The 20,926-nt window shown below is 36.5% G+C and overlaps 1 protein-coding gene across 1 annotated transcript; it reads left to right on the top strand.

Moving 5' to 3' along the window:
- Positions 1-805: 805 nt before the first annotated feature.
- LOC122119894 (vomeronasal type-2 receptor 116-like) lies at positions 806-18,476 on the top strand. Its single transcript, XM_042693954.1, has 8 exons — positions 806-881; positions 1,739-1,743; positions 6,587-6,750; positions 11,329-11,617; positions 12,626-13,432; positions 14,517-14,744; positions 15,555-15,678; positions 17,554-18,476. Exons 1-8 carry the CDS (start codon positions 806-808, stop codon positions 18,474-18,476), a joined length of 2,616 nt encoding a protein of 871 aa, XP_042549888.1.
- The last annotated feature ends 2,450 nt before the right edge of the window (positions 18,477-20,926 follow it).

The raw sequence follows: 20,926 nt of genomic DNA, 5'->3' as shown, positions 1-20,926 counted from the left end.
TTGTATATACTTACATATACCTATATGTAATTATGAAATATAATTATATTTATATATTTAATCATTAAATATATACTTATATTTATACATATAGGTTATATATAATTATATAATATAAAAATTATAAAATAAAACACTAAATTACATAAAATATGCATTACATATCATATATACATTATACATTGTAGATATAAATTATGTATAACATATACATTATATTTTATATGTATTATATATAATGTGTAAATATATCAAAACAAACTTCAAGTTATGGAAACAAGAGTACTTTCTTCTCTTTCTAAATTTGGTTATTTTTTATTTTTATTCTTTTCATTCTTCTGTTTCCTTTTTGTTATGTATGATGTGTTCAACTCTTCAGGAGGCTTCAGAACTCAGGAGTAAAGGGTAAAAAAGTACAGCACTGGAACTCACTGAACACTGGTGAAAATAAACTATACAACTAGTGGAGACAGGAGGGAGGGACTAGTGGACAGTGGGTAAACAGAATTAAGTGTATGAAAGAAAATGTGCTCATTAAGGTATATAGTCATGTAGTTGGAATCTCCATGTACCTCACTTGGATAATAACACTAAAGTCAATTAACTTTGAAAAAGAACTCACTATTAAGCTAGGGGCCAGTGTATCATGTCTATAATCCTAGCTACTTGGGAGACTGAGATCTGAGGATTATACTCCCAGCTAGCTTAGGCAGGGGAGGGAAGACTCATCTCCAATAAACCACTAAAAAGACGCAGTAACTCAAGTGACACAGCCACTGAAAGGAAGAGACTGGGTGTAAGTAACATGGCCTTGTTCTCACAGCCATCTGGTACCTTGGTGGGTGGAGGGGTCTTTCCACCCAGCTCTGAAAAGCCTAGAGGTGAGAGTCCAAGCAGGTTAGCCTTTGGTAGGAAAGCTTTGCTACAGAGAATGCTGTGATTTTGCCTTATCTCCCTAAATGGACTGTTTCCCTATATGGAAAGTGTGAAGCATACCTCCCTGTGTGGAAAAGTTTAAGCTGACCATTGAACTACTTCCCAACATGGAAAGTTCTGCTGGTACCTGATTATTTTGCTATATAGTCTGTTTCTTTTGGATTTGGATTTGGATCTCCACCCCAAACATGTGGTTTTTGTCTTTTTTTTCTATTTTTTTATTGTAAGGGTGATGTGCAGAGGGGTTACAGTTACATAAGTTAATGAGTACATTTGTTGTCAAACATTGTTACCCTCTCCCTCTTTTTCTCCAGCTTTTCCTCCCCCCCACTGCCCCTTACTACCTGCCCCATCAAGTGGTAAAGTTTATTTCTGACATAGTGTTTTGTGAATTATTACTGCTGCATTGATTCATCTGTTGCCCTTTGTCTCACCAATTTGTTATTCCCTTCCCTTCCCCAAATCAGAAAACCAAATATACAAAATACAGAATACCAAACAAAGCAATGATCACATGGGATAAACCAAATGGAAAATGAAACAACTTCTCAAAGTACATGTAAAAAAAAGAAAAACAAATACACAAAAAACCTCTTCTTTCCTTGCCTTGGAGTTCATTTTTGATTAGCATCATTTTATATGGTGATATGTATATAACCATTAAGCTGTTGTGATTCTCTGCCAGGACTATCCTAGACATATTCTAATTATTACAAATGAGGGAACCTATGGAACCTATGTTTCTTAGGTAATGGCTTACTTCACTTAATATGATTTTTTCAAATCTTTCATTTACTTACAGATGGGGTAATGTCATTCTTTCTTGTTAAAGCTCATTTCTGGGCTGCAGGTCTTTGAGACAGGAGTCTACCTGCAGTGGCCAGTAGTCCAACATATATATAGCCAATTTGACCTCTCAAAATGTGGTTTCTCTGTTTATTGCTGACTCAGTTCTTGTACAACACCACAACTTTAACAGAAAGGTAAGGGGCAGTTTTACAACCTTGAGTTCAAGCTCTAGAACTAGCACAAACACACATGTGCCCCGCACATATCAAAAATAAATACAAAGGAGGTTCTTCAGAAATTAAAATAAACCAGAAAAGCCTTGAGATAGTCTTTAAAGGGACAGTAAACACTGAAATAAAAGAGATGAACCAGCAACTTAGAAATACAAAGGGGCTGAAAAAGTAGAGAATATAGGCTAATGGAGAAGAGTGGATTAAAATGGAAAACAATTGAAACATCAAAAATCCATAAAAAAGTTCTTTAGGGCAAAATTATGCAAGCGCCCCAGAATCTGATATTATGTTGATATGAAAATTTTGATGAAGATGTTTGTGTTTAATTTTCTGGGTAAAATAAACTGAAGGACTTTGATGGAATAATTTACTTTTAAATATTTTTTTAATTTTTACACAACAATGTAGAAGACATCATAAGTAAATGATGGGCATTTTCTTGTAATAAGGACTGCATGTATTCAGGTGCCTATTCTACCTAAACAAAGGGTATCTTGCAAAACTTTAAGAGAAAATACATATCCCTAGGAACACACAATATATGTGTGTGTATGGATATCAAAACTACTTTTGTACTTTTCATTAGATAGGGTTTAGAAAATTCTGAAGAGCTTCTAATCTTGCTTGTCCAGTAAATAAATCATGAAGGAAAAGCTCATGTCAAGGTGATGATGTTTCCTTTATAAATCCTGAGGGTTAAGAGTATATATAAATGCAGCACCTTTTCTTAACCACTTAAGAAATCTGTGCAATATATTTCATGTGAAGTGAGATACCTGAGGACTCAACAATTCCCACAGTCAAGTTCACTTATGAAATACCTGGTAATAATTCTCAGGGATCCCCAGGTTAAAATGACAATGATGTGTTCTGTGACACTCAAATGACCTCAAGGATTAAAAATTATAGAGGGAACTGCTGGGAAATGTAATTCTCTCCATGTGTTACTGAGATCAAATGTAAATTTCTTTCCTGTTTTTTTTCTCATTACTTCAGAGGCATGTACTAGATTGCATATCAGTGTATATGAAGAATTTGTCAACTCTAGTTCTATTAATATACTATTAATTCATAAATACATGAAATGGAAAAATGTTTCTACCATAGAAGCTCTCCTTTGTGGAATAGTGGAAATCATGCTGGCTGTATGGAGCCTTCTAGATATGAGCCAAGCATGTTTCCTCTGTGTGCAAAGACCCCCTCATGTGTGTCCACAGAGCATCATGTGTGGTGGCCCAGTTTTTCCATTCTTTGACATTAAAACTTCTCTCCTCATGATGACAATTATGGCCATCTTCTCCTAGACACTATAGACAGTTCTCATAAGATTCTTAAACTGTGACTTTTCCTTGTTTTTCCATCTCTTAATTCAAACATGAAATGTTGAAGCAAGTATAATAAAGATGAAGGAAAAATGGAACCTTTGGTATAGGTAGTAACTTCTTGAGTAGAATTTCAATAGCTCAGTAAGTAAGAATTGAGAGATAGTGTTGCATCAACCTAGAAATCTTCACACTGTGTAAACTCAAAAAGTATTAACTAAAAAGTGGCCTACAGAGTCTGACAAATATACAGCTAAAATGCAATGAAGAGGCCCAATAAATAGGAAGCCCGGAAACCTAAACTCCTAAAGATTCAACAACCCAATTAGCAATTTGGTAAATGAATTTAAAGATTTGTTTCAAAAAAAGAAGTCAAAAGGGCCAATAAATACTTGAAGAAATGCTCTACATCTATGGACATGAAGGAAAGGCAAAACAAAATGACCATGAATTTTATCTCACTCCAGGCAGAATGACTATCATGAAGAACACATATAACAACAAATGCTAGTTAGAATGTGTGGGAAGTCAATACTGTTCATGGAAATGTAAATTCATGCTACCATTATGGAAATCAGTATGGAGTTTTCCCAAAGAACTACAAATAGATCTCCTAGGCCAGCCAGTTGTATCATACTAGTCTGTATATTCAAAAGAATGTAAGTGAAGGTACAAGAGTCACACTTGGAACCCAAGTATACTGCAGAGTATGCACAATAGCCAAATTTTGGAAATAGTTAAGATGATTTCTAAAATATTATTCACAATCAGAACAGGAATATTTTATTGGTATGGAAATGCAGATGACTGATTGTGAAGACTCAGGGTCTATGTTGAAGGGCCAGAATGATGCAGGCTCCAGCCTCAGGATTATCTGAGGACTGTGTTTGTGTATGTGGAAAGCTCTTGGCATGCTGGGCTAGAGAGGGAACATGTTCTCTCTCCCTATCTCAAAACACAGGTCACAGACTCCTGGGAGCTGAGGAAGTAGCTCTTCTGCTTGCTTAAGCATAGATAAACAGCTAGTCAAGCATTTTCCTGAGATTGGGGAAGTGGTTTGAGCTTGTTCTAAAATAGTTTAGATAATAATAAACAAAGACATTGTCTCATAGGTTAAGTAAAAATGTATCTGTTGAAATTTGTTTGTGTGAATGTCTCCTGACTAAATCTTGGCAAAGATAATGCTTGCTTGTCTTTAAATACCCACTAACAATAAAGCACAGCATGCAGTGGCAATTGCTGTTTGCACTCTGCATTCCCGATGTCCTGGTGATTTCTTGACCCTTACCCAGGGAATCCAACACCTTAGACGTTGACAAATGATGATTATCATGTTAAGTGAAGTAAGCCAGGTTTATAAAAAAAAGTTCATGTACTTTTCCTCAAATGTGGAAGCCAGGCCTAAAGACAACATATATATGTACTTATGTAACACACACACAAATAACCATTTGTGTAATTATGGGAATCTTTAAAAAGGCTAGGAGGAAGGGGAGGAGAAAATAGCATCATAAATGATATATAATGACAAAATACTGCAAGCTATTGGATAACAGCTGGAGGAGAGATGAGGAAAAAAGGAGTAATATGTAGAGATATTTAGGTTGAAACATAACACATGCAGGTGTCCAATACACAGTGAATCTTTTCTAAGTTATTATACATAAAAATGAAGGACAAAAGTGTACTTGAGATCCTATCCAATTGTAGGCACTATATAGAGGTAGGGGAGAGCAGTGAAAGTAGATGCAGAAGAAAGTAGACCCAAGTCAATGTATTTCTTACACATATATGAAAATGGATAAATAGAATCTGCTGAAATTCATTTAATAAGGGAAGAAGTGGATGAGAATGTCATGCAGAATTTAAATCAGATCACAGTAAATTGCATATACATGTAGAAATGTCCAAATGAAAACTTCTTCTACAACTAATTGACATTGATAAAGAGTATAAAATAAGTGTTAACATTCTATTTATTACTAAAATGATTAAGACCAGTGGCAACCACATTAGCAAATTTGGTATTCTCACAAGAAAGACAAGTTTTTTCAGGTCCCAGTAGCTTTTCAAAAGCATTAAATAGAAAGTATAGAAAGTTTCTGTGAATCTCATAACCCACACTTGCATTGTATGCCCTACTAATAGCATGCTGTACTAGTGTGGTCCATGGCACAATATATGAGTCTCAGCATTTCATTAGAATGTTCTGTCCTTGATTTATGCTCACATGCAATTTCTGTTCTGTCCCATATGTTAACACTACAGGCAAGTGTATCACAGCATGCATTCAACACAGTAGCCTGGAAATAGAATACATTCACGGAACTTTAGGGTCATTGCTTTAGGATTTTAGGGGTTTTGAGATCTTTGCATAGATTCTACATCCAATATATTTGAGTGTTAGAAAATATACAGGTAGTTTTGATAGGGGAGAAAGAGTTGATTGCAAAGCAACGGGTTCTCCAAAAAGTATAAATAGAAACACCCAAGGTGGTGGATGTATCAATGCTTCATGACAGTATACTGACCCATGTACTCAGGATGTCCAGTGATATTGCCAGTTGTGAAGATCAAAGTTCAGAATACAATTCTGCAGCTCAACTTCTGCACTGACCTTGGGCCACTGCTGAATTCAACATCATCATGCATTCTCTAGGCAAGCATAGATGGATGCATTTGTGTAGTCTTCTTCATGGGATTCTTCTTGAAACAGGCGTGGGTCAATCAGCAGTTATGTTCTGTGGCTGTTTAGAACATTAGGTGTGTGAGATGTCCTCTGAGAGTGATACCCTATAGAGTTGGGTTGACATCTCCTTGGCATGAGTCCTTGCCAACCATCTCACCTTTCATCCAACATGGCATTTATTGATGTTTTCCAGTTGCATCATCCCTAAAAGATTTCATACAAATCATTTGCTAATCCAAGTTTGCAACCAGGAAGAACAAGAAAACTTCATCCCAGGGGTCTCACTCTCTGTGGTCATGTATGAAATCATAGCCCCTGGGTGGAGAGGACAACTGGAAAACATATTTTCCAACTCGTGTTGATTTCCTGGTTGCTGGGCCTCAGATGCAAAACCACAGGACTGGGAGTTTTCCACATGCCTACTGGGAAATGCTGAAGATTGCAATGACAGAAGCTGAGTAGCCATCCCTGTCAATAGAAAGGCACATATACACACAGACACAAATACAAAGCTTATTTCTCCACCTGATCCCACGGGCTTCATTTCCAGCCAGAATTCCAGCTTGGCAGATGCTTCAGTGATGTTCTCTTTGATTTCCACACTCCTTCTTCTCCAGCTTCCACTTCGTGTCAGCTCCTTAGCAGGCACTGCCTGCTTTTCTAGAATGCAGCCCAGGGCGCATATGGATGGGGATGTGATGATTGCTGGGTTCTTCCCTCTCTATACTTTGGGAACAGATCGCAGAAACAGTGATGCTTCCCATCATGAATCAAACACATTGTAAGTTAATTCCTCCATAATTTTAGTTTCACTTACTCCTTTGTTCTCAGGCTGGGAAATGTGTGAGGAAACTCTGGAGGCTCACAAACTATGCTTTCTATATCCTCTTCTCCAAACTCTCATCAGGGAATGAGATGCATAGTATATATCAGTTTTAATTTGTGTGTACTATGGAGTGATTTTCTGCTTCCAAGGTGGAAGAGTGGTCTCTGGTTTCCTTCCATCTAGCTTCTCCTTTCCAGGGTCATGAACTCTTCACTTTATTCTAGCATAGCAACTTGATTCCTATTGCAACAGAATGCCATTGTTTATAGCAATGGCTCCTATGTCTGTTCCAGTGCTGGTGTGACAAGGATAGTCTGTGAGGTGGCTGGCCACATTTGGAGGCAAAGATGATGACATCAAGAATTCTTTCACTGCTGTGGAATAGACTTGTAAATGTTCTAATCCTTCATGGCATTCCTAGATATTTGTCTTTCTTATGTTCCTCTGCTTTTCCACATTCACCTGATTTTCCTTCCCTTGATATCCTACAGTATATTTGAGTATCTTTGTTAGTGCATTTATACAGACACACTGAATCTTACGGTTGCAGCTGATGGATGTCTCTCATTTACTTACAAATATGCAAGCACTGTTGGTAGAAATCAGAGAATTCTGGCTTTATGATCCTATGATCCATTTTATCAAATTAATGTGTGTTATTAAAATCATTATGTATCATCTATGAAGTCTTGATATAGATAAATGCTCCACAGCAATGTGATGTCTCTGGTAGAAAGAGATGAACTCAATGCCACACCAGTAGTAGTTCTGGCAATGTTTTGCCCTTTTTACTACAATATAGGACTTGTAACTATCTGGTTTCTTTCTGTGTTACTGTATTTCATATGATGTACTTTGATTGTAGTCACCCCCAATATTTGTAAACATTAATTATGTCTCATTAATCATCGTTATTCTCTGCCCATAGATATAAATTCCTTTTTCTCTTTTTATGTATTTTTCCCCTAGATTACATATAGGAGAAAAAACATGGTACTTGTGTTCAATATTTGCTTCCTTTGCCTAACAGAATGATCTGTTTTTCCATTTATTTTCTTGAATTCTTGTTTGTTGTTGAAGAAAGCTCAACTTCATGTATAGAACACTTAATCTATCCATTCTCTTTTTGGACATCTTGAGCAATTTTATAAGTCAGATAGTTTGTATAAAATGGCATCCATGTTTACATATGCATCTGTACAGAAACCTGAGCTTGATATATTGGGATAGATTGTTAAAAGTGGTATAGGTGTGTCTAATATGAGCTCTATTTTTCATATACCATGATATTTTCATTGCTTCTTAATTCTACATATCTTCATCAAAATTTGTAATCTTGTGATGATAGCCATTTTGGATTATATGATAAGGTAATGCAGAATACCTTTGGTTTGCATTATGCTGATAGCTATAATTGTTCAATTTTTCTCCTGTATAAATTTCCTATTTGAATGCTTTTATCTATCCTAGTGAATGGTCAACCTATCAGAATGTTATAATCACAAGAAATTGAGTGGAATATTCTTTAGGTGTGTACAAGGTTCATGTGATCTAGGTTCATATTTACCTTGATGCTTCCTTGTTGATTCTGTCTGGATGATTTCACCATTGCTGAAAGTGCTGTTATATAATCTGTAGTTATTCTTATATTGATAACTTTGACTCTCTCTCTCTGTCTCTCTCTCAAAATCTACTAACATTTCCCTTATATATTGAAGTGCTTAAGAGTGTAAATATAAACATAATTGCTATGTTATCTTCCTAGTTTACTCCCCCATCATTGTATCATGAACTTTGTCACATTTAATTGCTTTGATTAATATACATTTGATAAGATGTGTTATAGATATTCCTGCTTTCTTCTGGCTTCTATTTGCTTGGTCTGCCTTATTCCATCCCTTTCCTTGCAGTCTATGTATACCCTAAAGGGGGAAGTACGGAGTGAGGTATTTGAGATCAATCTAGAGTCTGTACTTTCACCTTTGCAACCATGCCACATTATGTCTTTTGCTTTTGTCAGTTGTGGGGCTTGACCTCATGGCCTGCGTGTTGTTCTTGAGCTTTTCTTCTCAAGGCTACTGCTCTAGTACTTTGAGTCACAGAGTCACTTCTGGTTTTCTTGTGATTAACCGGAGATAAGTCTCTTGGATTTTCCTGCCTGGCCTGGCTTCAAACTGTGAGAATCAGATCTCAGGCTCTTGAGGAGCTAACATTACAGGCATAAGACCATGACACCTGGCTTATGTTATGTGTTTTAGATAAATAATTTCAGGTATTTCTATTCCTAGTAATTGTTTACAGATCATTTCTCATTATGACATTATGTAACTTGTGTAGCTTCACTGAAACTGCTTCTAAAATCTTTCTCCACAGCATTCAGTGATTAATAAATGAGTCCATTACTAGTGGTTTTTTGTGTATATTACTTTTTATTTGTTCATTATAGGTTTTCATTTTTGACTTATAGAGGGATTAAATAGCAAGTTATTTTGTAATGATGACAAGTATCCATGATGAGAAGCAAATAAATGAAGTGTTGGAAAAACAGTTATGAAGTTGATAGTATTTTTCTTTATCTAAGAAATGTGTATATGTTAGTGAGCATATATATATGTTAGAACATTGTCAGATTGTTTGATAATGACCCTTGAGCAAGTTTTATACATTCTTGTCTTCATTTCTTTATCATTAACATCTTTACATTGAAAATTTTTTCTTTCCTTTTCCTTGTAGAAGAGATCTGATAGAGATAAATTTCCTTAACCTTGCTTGACAGAGAACATCTTGATCTCTCCTTCACTGCTACAGGATATTTCTGCTAAATGCAGTACACTTGATGGATATTATATATCATTATCAGCAGCAATGTAAAGATGTCCTGCCCCTCTGTCCTGGATTGTGAAGGTTTTATTGAGAAGTCAGCTGTTAAGGGGCACACTAATATACTCTGATTTCCTTTTCATTTGCAGTCTTGAGAGGACTTGATCAAAGGACAGCTTGTTGAAGATGAGATGGTGGACAATTCTATTGACCTTGATCTTCCTAAACTTTGTTTTATTTGTCTGTCTTAGGACTAGAAATCGGGTACTGGGTACAGTCTCTGAGCCATCTGCTCAAGGCTAGCACTCTACTATATAATCCATAGCTCTACTTCCACTGTTTTGCTAGTTACATTGAGATATGTGTCTCATAGACTTTTGTTTACTATGGCTGGGTATGTAAGTGGTTCTGACTTCTCAGCCTCCTGAGCACTTAGGATTACCCTCAGTGCTACAACTGAACCACTTGAACACCAGTTCCATTCTGGCTTTTTGGTGTTTAACAGATGATAAAGAGTCTTTTGGCTTTACTGCCCCTGGCTTGCTTCCAACTGTGATCCTCAAATCTCAGGCTTCTGAGTAGGTAGAATTATAAGTGTGAACCACTGGTGCCCAGAGAAACAGTTGCCAATTTCTAATGACCTTTTCACATATTCTTTCTCTCTTTCATACATTCAGTTTTGCTTTTGCATTACTGTTCCATGTAAGGGTAATTGTTACTGTGCTTATTTTTGCCAATATTGAAGTTTGAACTGAGGAACTTCATGTTTTCCCTAATCTGTTTTGCTCAGAGTTAGTGATTTTATCACTTGAGCCACAACTGCACTTTCAGTTTTCTTGTAGGTTAATTGGAGATAAGCATCTTACAGTATTCCTGCCAGGGCTGTTAACCAAGAGGGGGAGAGATCTTTAAAGCTCTTACTCCCTGTTTCCTTTCCTTTTCATTATCTCAATGTACACATATTGAGAAGGAAGTACTGATCATCAAGGCATTGCCCTGCACTGAGTTTCACCATGATGGCATTGAAACAGGGATATTTCAGCCTAAGGCTTCATTTTATTACAACTCTTTCCATCCCCCAGTTTGGAGGTTCATCTCTTCATGGAGAGTTTCTTGGAATGTAGTGGAGGGAGTAACATGGGAAACTATTTCCTGCTTCATTTTTAAAGCATCTCATTTGCTCTGTTACATTCATGAGAATTATGGTCTCTTCTGAGGCTTCAACTATTTTTGGTATCTAGTCCAGAAAGAGTTATTTAATGTGTTGGGGATGCAAGGAAAACCACAGGGCCTTCCTCAAATGACCCATTGCTCTGCATCTGAAAGTTCATCTTAAATGACATTATCTAAATTAGCATAGTCCTTTAGATACCCACGTCACTTAAATTGCGTGGCTCAAAAGAAAAGACTTATTTTTCACCCATGTGTTGCTTGCCACCCCAACATTAAAACAAAAGAATATTTGATGTCTCATAAAGGTCCACTTCATGTTTAATGGAGGGTATCCTTTTTTGAGGTTATCTATGAAAGACAGAAAAATCAAGCTCTGTGGGATTCATATGGACATCATATTACCAATATCTCTTAAAAGGTGTAATTTTTAAGTTTATTTAATTTGTAGAGAAACAAACACTGAATCCACCAAAGTCACTGCATTCATATGAGAATCAGTTTTGGATTATTTTTGATGAACGTTTTATGTCTCCTGTGCAGGTTTGATTTCAAGTACTATCAGCTTGTTCTGGCCTTGGCTTTTGCTGTTGAGGAAATCAACAAGAAGTCCAGTCTTTTATACAACGTGACTTTGGGATTTGATATCTATAGCGCTGATTTTAGAGCTTGGTCTGCTTTTGAGAATCCTTTTATTTGGCTTTCTGGGCAGAACAAGATCCCTAACTACACCTGCATGGGAGAAAGTAAGTTTGTATCAGTCCTTGCAGGAACGTCAGGAAAGACATCTGTGCAGATTGGAACACTGCTGGAACTCTACAGATTTCCACAGGTGACAGAGAGATGGATGTATACAGATTTCTGCTTTGGTTCCATTTTCAGATGTTATAAGAGAATGGTAGGAAAAGTTATAACAAAAAGCATATGCTATTTTATAATATCAAAAGCCAGGTACTCCAACATACTGTGTTATCTAGATTGTCATTGTTTAAGAGAGGATGGAAAAATTGGAGAAAACCTAGGAATGACTATGAGCCTAGAAGTCATAAACGTGAAGTTCTTGAGTGAATAAAGTTAAGCATAGAAAAGCAAATTGGCTATGGATTTAAAATATAAACATGAAATATAAAATCAGTATGAGAACCCTTAAATGGCCAGGAACACATACACATGATTCAATGGGCTAAATTATGGTGTACATAACATTGACCATCCATGGTGTAACCACTGTGGATGATTTATGATTTCATGTGTGGGAGATATAATTTTTAAAGGATAGTGGAGCAGGTTATAATAATAGAGGAATAATGGCAAATATGGTCATAATATACAAGTATATATGTACAAATGGAAAAAAGAAACAAGGGAATAAGTAGCGTTGGAATAGATAAGGTGAGAAAAGTAGAAATAATGGGATAAAGATCAATACGCATTATACACATAATTGACATACTCAATTGAAGAATCATTGTACAATGAAATAAAAATAATTCACAGTTTAAGTTAAAAACTTTAAAAATCAGGCCCTTTAAGATGAGAATGTGGCTTAGTGATAGAGTGCTTGCCTAGCATGCATGAAGCCCTTTGTTTGACTCATCAGTACCATATAAACAGAAAAAGCCAGAAGTTGCACTGTGGCTCAAGTGATAGAGCACTTGCCTTGAGCACAGACAGATTCAAGGATAGTGCCCAGGACCTGAGTTCAAGTCCCCAACAAAAGAAAAAAAACCGAACACCTCCTTTGACACAATTCAACCTGTTCCTTAACATAAATCAAGAATGAGGTTGTGAAGTATAGGAAATTTCTTTCTTGTGAGCCTCCAATTTTCTTTCCTTTTAGCTTACGTTTGGGGCTTTTGATTCTGCCCTGAGTGACCATGGCAAGTTTCCTTCTCTCTATCAAATGTCCCCAAAAGACACATCTCTAGCCATTGCCATGGTCTCCTTACTGCTTCATTACAAATGGAACTGGATAGGGTTATTGATATCACAAGATGAGAATGGTTTGTCGATCCTTGCAGAACTGAGAGAAGCAATGGACAAGAACAGAATCTGTGTAGCCTTTGAGCATATGATCTCTGGCAGTACTGTGACACAGGTAATTAACATCATGGCAATTCAGAACCAGATTAATAAATCATCAGCAAATGTACTTATCATTTATGGTAATAAGGAATACCTGCTAGGATTAATGGTATATCTTGGGCAATTTTTAATAACAAGCAAAGTTTGGCTCTTGAACTCACAGTGTGATTTATGCATTGGAAGAAATTATTTCATATTAGGCTCATTTCATGTGCCTCTCATTTTTTCATATCACCATGAAGACATAGCTGGATTCACAGATTTTATCATGGAAGTCAATCCTTGCAAATACCCAGAAGACTTTTACCTTGCTAAGTTGTGGTTTCTCTCTTTTAATTGCTCCCATTCTGACTCTGACTGTGTAATGTGGGAGAACTGTCCACATGATGCCTCCTTGGAATGGTTGCCTGGGCAAATTTTTGACATGGCCATGTCTGAAGAGAGTTACAATATCTACAATGCTGTCTATGCTGTGGCACAAGTCCTCCATGAAATGTTTCTTCATCAAATTGAAGAGCCAGCAATGGATAATGGGAGATGGTGGGTGCCTTCTCCTGCACAGGTAAGGCCTTCATTTTTGGATTCTACACATGAAAAGCAAAGTCAATCTAAACACATTCAAATATTTTCCTATTAACCCAAGAGAAATTGTACTTTTAAGAATATTTGTGAAGTTACTCCTGACTTCTGTTCATGTGTTCAAAGAGCTAAAAATAGCAGAGGTGATGTGTTTCATCTTCCCAACAATTCCAGTGTTAAAAATGATCTCAATAAGCTCACAGCTAATGAATGTCCTCAAAATCTTTTTTCACTAGAAGCTTCTTAATAGCAAAGAATGATCTGTTCTTTAAGTACTTAATTATTCCAATGATTTTATTTCTCAGAAAGTAACTTAAATGATTGGTAGGAATGGGAAAAATGATGAAGAATGATGGAAGGCATGACATTGAGATGCCTTGTACTACACAATGACTCTGTACCATATATAAAGATAAAAATAAAATGAATCATTAACATTTTCCATATTTAACACATTAATAAATTAAATAACTTACTCCTGTCATCCTAGCTCCACAAAAGGCTGAGATCTTAGGATGCCTGTTGGAAGCAAGACTGGGCAGGAAAGTCTCTGAGACTCTTATCTCCAATTCACCACCAGAAAACCAGAAGTGGCATTGTGGCTAAAAGTGGTAGAATTCTAGCCTTGAGTGAACAAACTCAGGGACAGCACCTAGGTTCTGAGTTCAAGCCCCATGACCAACAAAAATACAAATAAATATTAATTAATTAAATACACACAAAAATAAATGGCTCTGTTATATATCACCTACTTAGCCAATGAAATTCCTGGATATTGGTAAAAATTATCAGTTGTTCAAAACTCTTATGTAGGCAACTAAGAATTTTCTCATTCTTCATTATGTGGAGTTGGATTCTCTTGAAAAAATTCCAGGTAGTAAGCCAAATTCAGAAATATTACTTGCTTTTGTTCCCAAAACACAATCTGTATTGATACTTCATTAGATATCTGTGTTAATTTTTAATGATAAAGTAAGGATTAAAGAGAATGAGAGGTTTGGCTTAATTCAGGATTTCTGTTTCAACTCTTAGACTCTCTTCACCATGACATGATGTATCTCTTGTAGCTGCACCCTTTTCTGAAGAACATCCAATTTTACAATCCTGCTGGAGACCAAGTGATTTTGAATGAGGAAAGGAAATTAGAGGCAGAATATGACATTTTGAATATTTGGAATTTTCCAGAAGGTCTTGAGTTCAAAGTGAAAATTGGGAAGTTTTCTCCATATGCTCCTTATGGTCATCAACTGTCTGTGTCTAAAGATATGATAGAGTGGGCCATAGGAACTACTGAGGTGGGTTCATGTTAACAAAAATGATTAGAACTCAATATAAGTAAACAAAAAGAACCCTTAGATATTATGTACTCACTAATGACTCTGTATTGTACATTTATTAGTTGTTAACTTGAGAAATTGTTTGATTCAGTTAGGTGGAAAGAAAAGTACTAACAACATTTGTAAACGTTCATTTATCATAAAATGTAGATAACATCTATTATAATTTTATTTTAATATTCGAACAAATACCTGAAAAAGCAATTTTTTCATGAAGTGGAAAGGTTTATTTTGCACATCACAGTGGCTGTTTCAATCAACCCTTATTTGATCTGTTCTGTAAGGGTGTATTTTTTCTTTTTTTATTATTCCTCTTCCTATCCCTTCCCAAAGCGTGTATGTTGAGAGGAATCATCTAAGGAGTCTGTACCACAGGAAAATGGTGAACTCATAGCAACTGAAGACAAATAGGAAGATATGATGGGCCTTGGTCTAGCATAGTGTTAAAAATTTCAATGAGTATTTTACTACTTATTTCCACATTTCTACATTTCACAAATCAGTAAGAGAAAAATTATTCTATGAATTCAAGGAAATTTCTGGCTTAGTTGGATACGAATGTCTTTCCATTAGGAACCACTTCTTAAAGGTTCCACAATTCTCAGTAATAGCATAGGGTGAGGTTGATGGCTGTAGCACAAAATCTTTTGTGGATTGTGTCAGGAAATCTAATTTATACTTAATGGTCAAATGTTTAGGAACACCTGGTTTTATTGAATATCAGGTAATAGTCTGAATATTTACCAACACATATTTGATTTTCCTCAGACTCCTCACTCTGTTTGCAGTGAGAGTTGTGTTTCTGGATTCAGGAAATCTCCTCAGGTGGGAAAGGCTGTCTGTTGCTTTGATTGTATCCCTTGTGTACAGAATGAGATTTCTAATGGGACAGGTAAGTCTCTGACTGAAGAAGAAATCCTCTATCTCTTCCTAGTTTTCAACAATGTATCTAAGCCCATGGAAAATGTTTTGTATTTGGATTACAGACCCAAAGTCTTTCTTCTTTCAGTAATTTAATTGTAACTACTGATGATAATGATCCTTGAAATAATGTGCCTCATGGCCTTAAATTATATCTGGTATTAATTTTGATATGGCATTTTACACATTTTAATCTCAAGAAAACCTTTTCTCCACTACTCAGTAATGAATTTTTATTTTTTTCATTATGGTTGTGGAGTTGTTCTACAGAGGTATTACTGTTACATAAATCAGGTAAAGCGTACTATTCTTTTTACCATGTGTCCCCTTCCTGACCTCTTTGCCAGTTTTTCCCCTCCCATTCATCACCAACAAGTTGTGCAGTTCAATTTCTACATAGTGTCTAGTAAGTTGTATTTATTTATCCTTGTTGTATTTGTTCCACATTTTCTGTGACCCCCTTACCTTTCCAAATACAAACTAACAAGACAAAAGGAAAAGAAAACAAAACAGCAACAACAGCAACTGAAAAATATCTCTCCTTTCCTTTTCATGGAATTTATTAATATGATACCATTTTCTATGCTCATATGCACCACACTATGAGCTTTTCTCAATGACTCTTATGCATATCCTCCCTTGGCCTCAGTGAATGTTCAGAATTCATTTAGCGTCTCCATTAAGGTGAAGTATGAATACCTGTAAAAGACAGACTCTCCATTTTCTTCCAAATTATATTTATGCCACAAAGAACACATAAATCTTGCACATTTTTATTTCCCTGCCAAGAATTGTTCTTGCTATAGAGAAAGTGCTTAGAAATCTGAGTTTGGTTTGAATATTAGACACAAGTATTCTGCAGAGCATGATTTTGGAGCTAGAAAGAGAACATTGATCCTCAATTCCCACTGCTTTACAGGTGGGAAAATTTCAAATATAATGAGATGAATTCAAGAATGTAACACAGGTCTCCTTTTAAAATTTCAAACAAACTCATACAGCAATGTAACCTATATTATTCACAATTTTGAATGGCAGTAGCAGAGTTTTGCACACAGTACTGAAATTCATATAATAGCAGCACAAAGAAGTCAGAAAATTATTTTTAGTTTACTTGACTTATGAAAAATGTCCTTTTCCAATATATGTTAAAGTCAGTTTGAAAAAAACAGAATGTCTTATAAATTGAATGCTCTTTCAGGTATTTTGTCACAATTAAGAATACTATAATAATGGATGTTGCTTAGATTTTATGGTAAATAAATGAAGTTTTAGGTTATAATTTGTGGAGGGGAAGGGAAAAAACAAATGTTTAAATAGGGATACAGGTGGACCCATTGCAACAATGAAATGTACAAGTCCTTATGTCTAAAACGATCTTTACAACTTTGGTAGGGGGTGGAGGAGGATTGGGTGGGGGTAGGGGTGGGATGGGATGGGAAGGGGAAACATAAGAGGAGGCTACAATGCTTGATAAGAAATGTACTCTTTATCTTGTCCATGTACTTGTAAACCCTCTGTACAGTATTTTCACAATTAAAAAATATGTTAGAAACTAGCAAAAAAGAAATATCCAATTAGCATGTTTCTTTCCTACATCCGAGTCAGTGAGTAAAACAATCAGAATGGAAAAAAAGCAAGGAATGTGAGCATGAGGATGAAGTTACTGCATACAAACCATGAAAACAAACAGTTTCAGGCATTTTTAATTTTACTTGGTAGTATGAACTCTTATGTTAATAAGAACTAATATGTTAAAGTCCCCTCAAAGAAAGGACTTACCAATTTCCATTGAGGTAAAGGCAGTACTGAAACGAGTCAAATGGTAACTCCCTCTTCTTACTAGATATGGAGCAGTGTATGAAGTGTCCAGATGATGAGTATGCCAACACAGAGAGAAACCAGTGCCTCCCCAAAGCTGCAAGTTTCCTGGCTCATGAAGAACCCATGGGAATGGCCCTGGACTGTGTGGCTCTCTGCTTCTCCACCCTCACTGCTGTTATTCTAGGAGTCTTTGTGATATATCAAGACACTCCCATTGTGAAAGCCAACAACCTGTGTCTCAGTTACATCCTGCTCATCTCCCTCATGTTCTGTTTCCTCTGTTCCTTGCTCTTTATTGGCCGTCCCAACACAGTCACCTGCATCCTGCAGCAGATCACATTCGGTCTTGTCTTCACTGTGGCTGTTTCCACAGTGTTGGCCAAAACTGTGACTGTGGTTCTGGCCTTCAAGGCCACTTCTCCAGGGAGAAAGATGAGGTGGCTGCTGGTATCAGGGGCTCCTAACTTCATCATCCCCATCTGCACCCTCATCCAGGTGACTGTCTGTGGAGTCTGGCTGGGAACCTCTCCTCCCTTTGTGGACACAGATGCATTTTCTGAACATGGCCATGTCATCATTCTGTGCAACAAGGGCTCCCTCACTGCCTTCTACTGTGTCCTGGGATACCTGGGTGCCCTGGCCCTGGCCAGCTTCATTGTGGCTTTTCTGGCCAGGAACCTGCCTGACACTTTCAATGAAGCCAAGTTCCTGACCTTCAGCATGCTGGTGTTCTGCAGTGTATGGGTCACCTTCCTGACTGTCTACCACAGTGCCAAGGGGAAGGTCATGGTGGCTGTGGAGGTCTTCTCCATCTTGGCCTCCAGTGCAGGGCTCCTGGGCTGCATCTTTCTCCCTAAATGCTACATCATTTTGATAAGGCCAGATAGAAATTCTCTGCATGGCTTCAAGGACAAAATTCATAATGTGAGAAAGAAGCCTTCTTAAGATAAAACTCAGGTGTTTGATCAAATGCATAGAAGATCTCACCTAAATCACTCTTTTTCCAGTCTTGTATTATTTTATAGTATATTGTAAGAATAACTTCAACGAATATGTCGATCTTACTCATTTCTCTAGTAGTAGTAGTCACAAATTTTAGCAAGAGCTGCCTAATTTTTAATTTCATTCAGCTTGTTTTGTTTTTTCTTTGCATTTAATCTTATCCTACATTTTTTCAATTTTTTTTATTGTGAAAATACTGTACAGAGGCGTTACAATTACATGGGCAAGATAATGAGGACATTTCTTATCAAGCATTGTAGCCTCCTCCTTTGTTCTATCCTACATTTTAAGTGTATTTTTTATGGTTGTAGTATCTCCTCCATTTGCTTTTGTAGTCACTTTTTATATTTTCATTTATCCCATATTCTGTCTTTATATCAGTGTTGTTAAGTCCTTTAATACATCTCATTAAATTTTCTTTTTAATTTGATTCCAGGGTGTTTTTGCAAGTGTACTGGTCTTTGCATATGTGTGAGCCTTGAATTAGGCATGCATACTTACCACCACCCCCTCTCATCCCTCTCTCCCTCCCTCCCTCCTTCCCCTATTTCTTCCTTTCTTTCTTTTTTCTTTCTTTCTTTCTTTCTTCATTCTTTCTTCCTTTCTTTCTTTCCTTCTTTCTATTCTTTCTCTTTTTTGTCTATAGTGGGGCTTGAACTCTGGCACTGGATGCTGTCCCTGAGCTCTTCAACTTAAGACAAGCACTTTGCCACATAAACCACAGTGCCACTCTGTATTTCCTGTGGTTAATTGGAAATAACAGTCTCATGGGTGTTCGTTCCTTGGATGGTTTTGAACCATGATCTTCTAATCTCAGACTTCTGAGTAGCAAATTGTGAGCCACCAGCATTCAACTGACCATTTCTTAAAAGTCATATGATACACACACTTCCAAATTACACAAAAACTTTTGTCCATAAGGAAGAAACCCAAAATGTTTTATTTAACTGACCCTTCTCAGCCTTTCTGTATTGGAACAAATTATGCTGTCTAAACCAACTACTTGAAGGCCATACTAAATGGTTGTTATGTTTATTTCAAGTGTTGTAACCCATCTAGAAAATAGCTGTTATTACAAAACTCTGACTTCCAACCTTTCTGCTTAGTAGCTTCATGGAGCTAGCAAACATCCTTCCCATAATGTTAGAGGATTCCTCCCAATAGACTTTCCAAGATTTTAATTTTTGCCTTAAAAATCATAGGATCATCAGAAACAAAGAAGTGAGAAGGAAAGGATGTTAGGGAAAAACAACAGAGGGGGCTTGATAGGAAATGTACTCAATACATTTCTCCTGTAACTGTAATCCCTCTGTACAGTATTTTCACAATAAAAAAAACTTATTTTAAAAAACCTGGAAAGACTGAGGACAGTTATCAGGTCAGAGAAGACAGTGCTTCTCCTCCCACTCCAACCTCATTCATCTACACGTGTCTCTCTATTTCCAAGAGTTTGGTGATTCATTGGTAGCATTAAGAAATGGCCTGGGCAGAGAATCTACAAATTACAGGTCTGAAAAGTGATTGATAATAGGATGTAATAAAGCTCTGAAAATTTATGTCCTAAAGAATGAACACTCAATACGCTGGCAAAATCGCTTAAAAGATTTTTTTCTCAAAACACGAAGTTCAATGATAAATGTGGAAATAGTCATTTTCCCTGGACATGAAGGAAATACAAGCCAAAACGCATTGAATTTTATCTCACTCCATACAGAATTTCCATCACAAAGAACACAAATAACAAATGCTTGTTAGGAAAAGGAACACTTATACATGGTTTGGGGAATATAAATTTGTACAGCTAGTGTGGAGATAACTACAGATGCTCCTTAAAAAACAAAAACCAGATTAAACACTTGTAAATAACTAAAGATAGACCCTAATATATCACCCTGTTCCAAAATCAACTTCAAATGGATCAAAGACCTCAAAGTAAAAGCAGATAGCCACAAAACATTACAGGAAGGAATAGGAGAAACTCTAGAGCTCCTTAGCACAGGCTGAAAATTTCTTAATAAAGGCCAAGAAACACAACAAATCAAAGAAAGCTTGGACAAAAGGGATTGTATGAAACTTCCAAGCCTCCTCATAGCAAAGGGCATAGCTAGCAAGACCAATAGAAAGCCCACAGATTGGGAGAAGATCTTCACTAGCCATACAGTGGACAAGGGCCTCATACCTACTATACTTAGAACTCAAAACAGTAAATCCCCCAACAACCAATTCTCAAAGAAACAACTGTCTGATTAATAAGTAGGCTAAGATATTAAAGAGAGGCTTCCCTGAAGTGGAAATAAGAATGGCACATGAAGACACATGAAGAAATGCTCAACTTCTCTAGCCATAAAAGAAATGCAACTGAAAACAACATTGAGATTCTGCCTCACCCCAGT

This window comes from Dipodomys spectabilis, unplaced genomic scaffold (assembly GCF_019054845.1).
Source record: "Dipodomys spectabilis isolate Male_0828 unplaced genomic scaffold, ASM1905484v1 ptg000173l, whole genome shotgun sequence".
NCBI classification, from domain to species: Eukaryota; Metazoa; Chordata; class Mammalia; order Rodentia; family Heteromyidae; genus Dipodomys; species Dipodomys spectabilis.
This window is presented reverse-complemented; position numbering and strand designations above follow the sequence as displayed.